The sequence below is a fragment of the Adiantum capillus-veneris genome, chromosome 9 (assembly GCF_014529385.1).
Source record: "Adiantum capillus-veneris isolate H3 chromosome 9, ASM1452938v2, whole genome shotgun sequence".
Classification (NCBI taxonomy): domain Eukaryota; kingdom Viridiplantae; phylum Streptophyta; class Polypodiopsida; order Polypodiales; family Pteridaceae; genus Adiantum; species Adiantum capillus-veneris.
In genome coordinates, this window is record NC_140939.1 from 160,564,366 (window position 1) to 160,571,724 (window position 7,359).

Consider the following 7,359-nt stretch of genomic DNA (forward strand, 5'->3'; position numbering starts at 1 on the left):
TCAGACCACTTTGGATCTTTCATATGATAACACCACAATGGCAATTGTAGCACCGCCACAATCTTCACGCAGCTTTATGAAGTCCCGGTTTGCAATGTAATTGCTTGAATTGACATTTGAAAAAATATAGTAGGGTTCCCCAATCTCGGAAAAATAAAAATTCTTTCAAAACATCTCAAATGCATAAGTGAAGGGTAAGCTATTAGTTGCGTCTCAACAATTTTGGGAGAAAAGTTTCCTTTTAGTTAGTCTCAAATGCATAAGTGAAGAGTGAGCCCAAGAAATGAGAGCGTCATGAAAAGAGTAGGCATACATTTGGATTTTGGAACCATATTTAAAGCTTCATTTATAACGTCTTCATTCAAGACGACCCCGGTGCCATTTAGTAATGAGGGAAGTTCACCTTGTTTGAAGAATCTCCCTCACCCCCACTGTTCCGGGCTGGAATAGGCAAGGCGGAGGCCGAGACTGTTCCCTGTCCCGGAACAGTGGGGGTGAGGGAGATTCCCATCCATCATGCATTTTTCCAGTTCACTGTTAGAATGGTAATGCAATGGACGGTTGAGATTGCTTGATGTGCTGGAATACGCAGGCCCATAGCATGACTGTTGAGAGAGAGAGAGAGAGAGAGAGAGAGAGAGAGATGTTTTGATGCATCTTGCTTGTTTCGGGGCGGGGGAGGGGGATGGCGGCCCTCAAGCGGCCGACATCTTGGTGCAAAATGTCGCAAATTGTTACAATCATATTAACATGTCATAATAAAGGGCTAGCAGTTAATCAGCCCTTAATTAAGAGTAATGACAGTGATACCCACTTTCATAATATTACTTTTCAAAATGCAGCTCCTCACTTTGTCAGAGCCTCTCCTCTTTGATGTCACTCTTCACTTGTCTGACCTGAAAGCGCCTGCCGCTCCCGCATTTGACGATATCTGCTTTTGCTTCCAAAAAGAAGAAGAAGATGAAGAATAGCTCTTGGTTTTACACAAATGTTCAGGTGGTTTTTCTAAGAGCTGCTTCTTCAGCAAGCTTCCTCCTCAACTCTCTCCTCAAGATCTTCCCCGTTGGCGACTTCGGGATAGCATCTATGAAGTACACTTTGCAAATCCTCTTGTAGAAGACAACCTGACCAGAAAGAGAAGGAAACAAATTAATCCCTTGGCACATAGAGAAGAAGAAGAAAGAAGAGAATTTTAACGTCGTAGGAAACTATCCCAAGAGACCTTGAAGATCTAGCCGACGAGGAGTTGAACTCAAGACTTGTTATTCAAGAGGGAAATGGCATAACCAATCTACCACACTTGGGTGATAGAAAGGTTATACAATTTTCCTCCTTTTATTAGCGCGCGCGCACACACCCACACACACACACCCGAGAAGAAGAGAATTTTAACGTCGTAGGAAACTATTCCAAGAGACCTTAAAGATCTAGCCGACGAGGAGTTGAACTCAAGACTTGTTATTTAAGAGGGAAATGGCATAACCAATCTACCACACTTGGGTGATAGAGAGAGAGTCCTAATAGTGCAAACAGCCATGTAGTGAATTTCAGAGGTACCGATAACTGGTCTAATGACAAAAAAGTTAGGATTACAGTGCAAAAAGCTAGGGTGTACTATCAATTAGATTAGATAGCCTACCTGCTTGGAAATGTACTGCTTGATCTCATTCTCTGATATGTCAGACCCGCTGGCGCGAACCACAAAGGCGACGGGGAGTTCACCAGCGGCGTCATCGGGCTCTCTGCATATGCAAGACTCTTATGAGCAATGAAGTCAAGAACAATAACAACAGCTATTGTAAGCCAGTAGAATGGGGATAATTTGGAGAATCGATGGAGGAGGGGAGGGGGGGGGGGGCTTACGGGACTACAGCGGCATCGTGGATGCCCGGATGCCCAATTAACATGGCTTCCAACTCAGCGGGTGGCACCTGCACAATACACCATCAGAACAAATTAAAAGAGTGTCACAATGGCCTGCCTCTTACACACACACACACACACACACAGGATTTCTAGAAATCCTAATCTTTCATACGCCTCACCACAAGTGTGGCTAGCAATGGTGCATGGTCACTAGGTAGGTGAACAAGCCTTCTGCATCCATGATGTAACCAATGTTTGCAAAATCTACCTCAAATCCCACCACACATATGATCACTATTCACTGAATTTCTATTTCCCATGTGTATTTTGCTAGATTTCTTGCTGAACACCAACCGCTCATCCTCTCATAGTGAAGCAATAACACCATGGCAACATCTTAAATGTCATGCTCTAATCTTCGGATGTTCCATTTTGATGAATGGGCGGTCATTCCGATGACTGACATTCAGACCTCACCTCGATCACTTAATAGAATAGCAAAGAATACTAGCGTGTCATTCATCCATGTGTATTCGGCTAAAACGCAAATACCTGTCTCATTGACTTGGAGCTAAACAGCACCAGCTTATAAACTTATGAATAATTACCATGACTGACATCCAGACCATTCATACAGATAGAATGCTGGTTAAGTTCAAAATCAATTGTTACAACCTACATATATAGAAATTTGCCTCTCAAAACCATGGACAAGCAACTTCGCTATGTGGTTTGGCAGCAGTGTTCTCAGCTTAATATCCTGCCATTTCCGATTTCAAAAATGCCGATTGAGGGCAATCCCACCCAAAAGTAGAGAAAAATAGTGTAAAAATTTGAAAAAATAACCATATTTTTCTAAATTTTCTCTTGGCAAATTCAAGAAATGGAATTTTGTATCTATGTGAATATGGTTTCTTCCGAACACTGTATAGCAGTATTGTGTTCACAAAGAGAGGGGCATGAGGGATACCTGAAAGCCTTTGTACTTGATGATCTCCTTGACACGGTCCACAATAAAGACCTCGCCATCGTCGTCCACAAAACCCACATCGCCACTATGCAGCCAGCCTTCCTTATCTACGGTTATGGCGGTGGCCTCCACATTGTTCAAGTACCCTGCTCCCCAAAAATGAAGTACATTAAATCTGTGCCCTAAATCAAAAAATCGCCGCTACCTCTAACAGAATAGCCTGCCACATACACATAACCCACTTCCTCACCTTTCATAATTTGCTTCCCCCTTACGCATATCTCTCCTGCTTGATTCCGCGGAAGTGACACGCCAGTCTCCGTGTCCACAATCTTCATCTCCGCATTGCGGACCACTGTGCCACACGACCCCGGCTTCACCGGAGTTGGGAACTTGGCAAATGAGGAACACATGGAGAGCACTGGCCCAGCTTCAGTCATCCCATAGCCCTGAAAATTCACGGATAAACCACATTATTTTCCAACCAATCGGACCGTCTGTGTGCCAATACGCAACAGAGTCGAAACATCCTCATTGTTGGAGCTACGCACTAAAATGCACAGCATTAGATCTGATAATACTTTTCAAAAGACTCAAAGCAAACCTGGCCAATAACAGCATTCGGCAATCGCAAACGCAATGCATCCTCCAGAGTTTGTCCCATCGGGGCTGCACCTGATAACACTTTCCTGACACTAGAGAGGTCGAACTGGTCCGCCGTCGGGCACTTGGTGATGGACATCACAATGGGAGGCACCACCGCGATCACACTTATCCTGTACTTCTGGATGAATTGCAAAAGTGCCACCACCTCAAACCTCTGCATGATGGCTACACTCGAGCCTGCCCTCATCGAACAAAGCAACACAGAATTTAGGCTGAAGATGTGAATCAATGGCAACACACACAACACCACATCCTCAGTCGAAAAGTGTAGATTCGGATTCTCTCCGTCCACTTGCTGAGCCACACTTGTGATTAAGCTCTTGTGAGTCAGCATAACCCCTTTGGGTAAACCTGTGGTGCCTGATGAGAAAGGAAGTGCGACAACATCATCAGAGTTTATGACAACATCGTGTGGAAATTGTTTCTCGTCTGCTTCAAGCAAGGCGGAGACATGTTGAAATCCCTCAACCACAGAATCAATGGTAAGAATTTGAATATGCTGCTCGCATTCTTCTGCGAGCTTTTCCACATATGCAGCCTGTGTAATGATGAGGCACACTTTTGCGGATTGCACCTGCCGATGGATTTCAGCGGGTTTATAGAGCGGATTCGCAGTGGTTGCAACAGCGCCTCGCATGGAGATGCCCAGGAAAAGAACCACAAATTCATAGCAATTGGGTAGCAAAAGCATGACCACATCCCCCTGTTTGATGCCCAAATTCACAAGACCGGCGGCAACTCTTCGGGAAGCCGTCTCCACCTCTGCATAGGAGATCTCTCTACCTGTGGAATGCTCGATGATGCAGGGCTTGTCAGGATAGAGGGACGCGTTTTGGAAGATGTAGTCATGGAGAGTGAGGTGATCCGGGACATCTATGTCTGGAAGGGGGGATCGGAAGATGTGTTCGGTCGGGGCGTCCGCTACAACCGCAGAAGGAGGAGTATGAACCACAGGGAGGGGAACTGAGGAGGTAAGGACCTCGGCCATTGTTGAATTCGCTGCTATACTGTATATGTGTGTGTGAGTGAGAGAGAGAATGAAGAGTGAGAAAAATGCAAGAGAGAAAGTGTGTGTGTGTGTGTGTGTAGGTGGGTGAGCGTTTGTAAGGGAAGGAGATTGAGAAGAGAAGGATCAGGAAGGGAACGGGTGTGGGAGGGTGTGTGTGTGTATGTGTACGCGAGAGTGAGGAAGAGTTAAAATGCGTGGTTCTCTACCTCAGTGAGCGCGCGCACACACGCAAACACAGCTGTTGGAGGGGAAGGAGGGTGAAGGAGAGCGCTGAGTGCACACAGAAGAAGCACGTTTCTGCGAAGGTAGCGCTATTGAAGTAGAGGCGCAGAAGGCGTGTTTGGAACAAGTCAACTTAAAGACCAGGTCGTGGTGAAACACGCCGCGCGCTGTATTTTATGACGTATCCTTCTCCGATAAAATATATAGTGACTTTCTCGTGTCATTGATTTCTGACCGGCCAACCCCTTCCTTTGTGCGTTGATTGCCTACCAAACGACGAGCTGGGCGGCCATTGCAAAACTTGTCCAGGACAAGCGTTCAAACCCCATCGCTGACAAACAAATTGAAATCCGGGGCAAATCTTCACATCGGACCCTACTCTAGAAGAAGCATGCATACGTCGATACCAAACTTTCTAAAGCATATTCATTGAACCTGTGCGCTCCTTGTCACACTGTCGAAGCAAGGGACTTGCCGATACACCGTGTGCGAGCCACAAATGGTTCCAAGCACACAACAAGATTAATCTAACAAGCTCAAAAGAGAGCAATGTGTGTCACTCATCGCTCTATGCTCTTGTCGTGGAGGATTCCTCGTCGCGAAGAAGAAGGAGACGTCGCTACATCGCGCTCAACCGTAGATCCATTAGCCATTTTTACCACTACGTTTGTGGCTTCAAGGTGAGGTCGCCCCATAGACTCCCAACAACTCTTTGTCACCATGCTGACTCCCGCACCACCGTCAAGGATTCCCTTTACAGTTAATCCTTTAGTAGTGATTGGCAGAGTAGCATTAGATTCATCACCTTCAAAGTATTGCCCCAACTTGTTAATGGGTACTTCAATTACAGATTCATGTCCCGCTAGGTCAGATGGTGGTGCTAAATGTTCCTCATCATTCATTACCGAGTCAGGTTTGTTCATATGTGCAAACTGTGGTAATCCGGCCTGTAATTCTCCATTGAGGAAGGCTCGAAGAGCTGAGACTAGCTCGGGGTTTTTATATAGTTTGAACATGATGGTGGTTCTAACTTCTGAAGACATGAAATCCATCAATTTGGCAACATTTAATGGCATCTTGTGGGACGTAGGACCCTGACAAGAGAATGGTGAAGATGGAATCTCCACTTCCTCAAGGGGGTCGGGTACTCCCTCACCAAACATTCTCTCTAGTAGGAAAGGTGTGTGTCCACTTTCAGATGTCCTACCCTCACTCTCTTCCCGAATGATACTGGGTATAGCTAACGGCCTGTAGTTCTTGTGAGGTTGAACTTGTGTGGGGAACACTGTGTCCGACATCTGGATATGTTTGGGTTCAGGTTCTAATGTTCGTTGAGTTTCTTCCAGTTGTTGGACTCATTCAATTTCCACTGTTGCGTTTGGATAGGTTCCAATCTTTCTCTTGCAATCCTCATTTTTTGTCTCTCGTGGCTTATCTTGGGGGTTCGCAACTGGGTGGTTTAACTTTGAATACTCTTTTGGTGCTCGTCGTAATTCCCTCTCGTGATCCTCCTCACTGGCTTTTTCCTTTGTAGTAACAGTTTTGGTCTCCGTGGTCTCTATCGAATCTGAGTCATCCTCAGGGTCATTTATATACACGGGATCCTCTCCTGTCCCTATATTAGTCTTTGAACTAGGTTTTGAGCTAGAAGCATTAAGGGATTTCTTTCTTCGTGTTTTCTTCTTTCTCGCTCGGCCAATGGATACAGCATCTCTCTTCGAGGATGTAATTTTGCTTTTGGAGCATCGACCGTGTGAGTGCATTCACTAGTGCTATGTTTATAGTTGGTGGTGTCCCATCAACAATCTCTATTATGTTCAATGGTGTGATTTTCGGTGCGTTTGGATTGTTAGGACACTGTGCGATCAAATGATCTATGCCACAATGATTACAAGTGAGTATTGGCATTGCCAATGCACTCCCTTGACTTGTTTGCATTAGTGCAGCATTCTTTTGTATTCTAATGGGGCACTCAGCTACTCGATGTGGTCCACCACATTCGTAGCACTGAAGAGGTGGTCTCCTGGCAAAACTATTAATGTTTTGGCCTCTTGCTGCTAGCGCAGTAGCTTGATATACCGGTTTGATTTGTCCCCAATGATCTTCCATATAGTACATGGGACACTCCTCAAGCATGTCGACTCCATAGGTGATACTAGAGTCTATGTCCTCTTCGCAATCTACATACGTATTAGATGACTCGCAACCTATTTGGTTCATAGGTGTAACTCTTGGATGAGGGGGTTGCGGTCCTAGCACTGGAGGTGGCAACGGTGTGGTTTGGACCACATTTTGGGTTCTAGGGACCATGTGCTGTAATGGCAACTGTTGCTCCATGGGTGGGGTAGGCATCAATGCAGGAACTCGAGGTGAGTCTGCCCAAGCTATAGGCGGTCTATTTTCCATGATGCGTTTAAGCATTAGGCAATCCTTCGCTTGATGGCCATACCTACCACACGCGTTACAAGTCTCGTTAAACTTTACTTTGAAAGTAGGGCATTCACTCGTAGTATGTGGGCCCAAGCAAATTGAGCACCATTGTTGCTCCCTTCTTGGATACATATGAGTGCTTTGTGGAGCACGATTACCCCTAAGGCTTTCTTGGATGGCCTTGGTAAGATCTGCC

General features: G+C 45.6%; 1 protein-coding gene across 1 annotated transcript; it reads right to left on the reverse strand.

Moving 5' to 3' along the window:
- Positions 1-724: 724 nt before the first annotated feature.
- On the reverse strand, positions 725-4,832 carry LOC147451478 (4-coumarate--CoA ligase-like). Its single transcript, XM_086520370.1, has 6 exons — positions 3,441-4,832; positions 3,087-3,285; positions 2,837-2,982; positions 1,864-1,931; positions 1,640-1,742; positions 725-1,124 (listed from the first exon to the last, which is right to left on the reverse strand). Exons 1-6 carry the CDS (start codon positions 4,488-4,490, stop codon positions 993-995), a joined length of 1,698 nt encoding a protein of 565 aa, XP_086376496.1. The 5' UTR covers positions 4,491-4,832; the 3' UTR covers positions 725-992.
- Between the last annotated feature and the right edge of the window lie 2,527 nt (positions 4,833-7,359).

Coding starts and splice junctions, on each gene's coding strand:
- LOC147451478 (XM_086520370.1), bottom strand. CDS start 4,490: ATGGCCGAGGTCCTTACCTCCTCAGTTCCCCTCCCTGTGGTTCATACT. Junction 1,932..2,836: donor TCAAGTACAAAGGCTTTCAG/GTATCCCTCATG, acceptor TGTATTGTGCAG/GTGCCACCCGCTGAGTTGGA. Junction 1,743..1,863: donor CACGATGCCGCTGTAGTCCC/GTAAGCCCCCCC, acceptor TTGCATATGCAG/AGAGCCCGATGACGCCGCTG.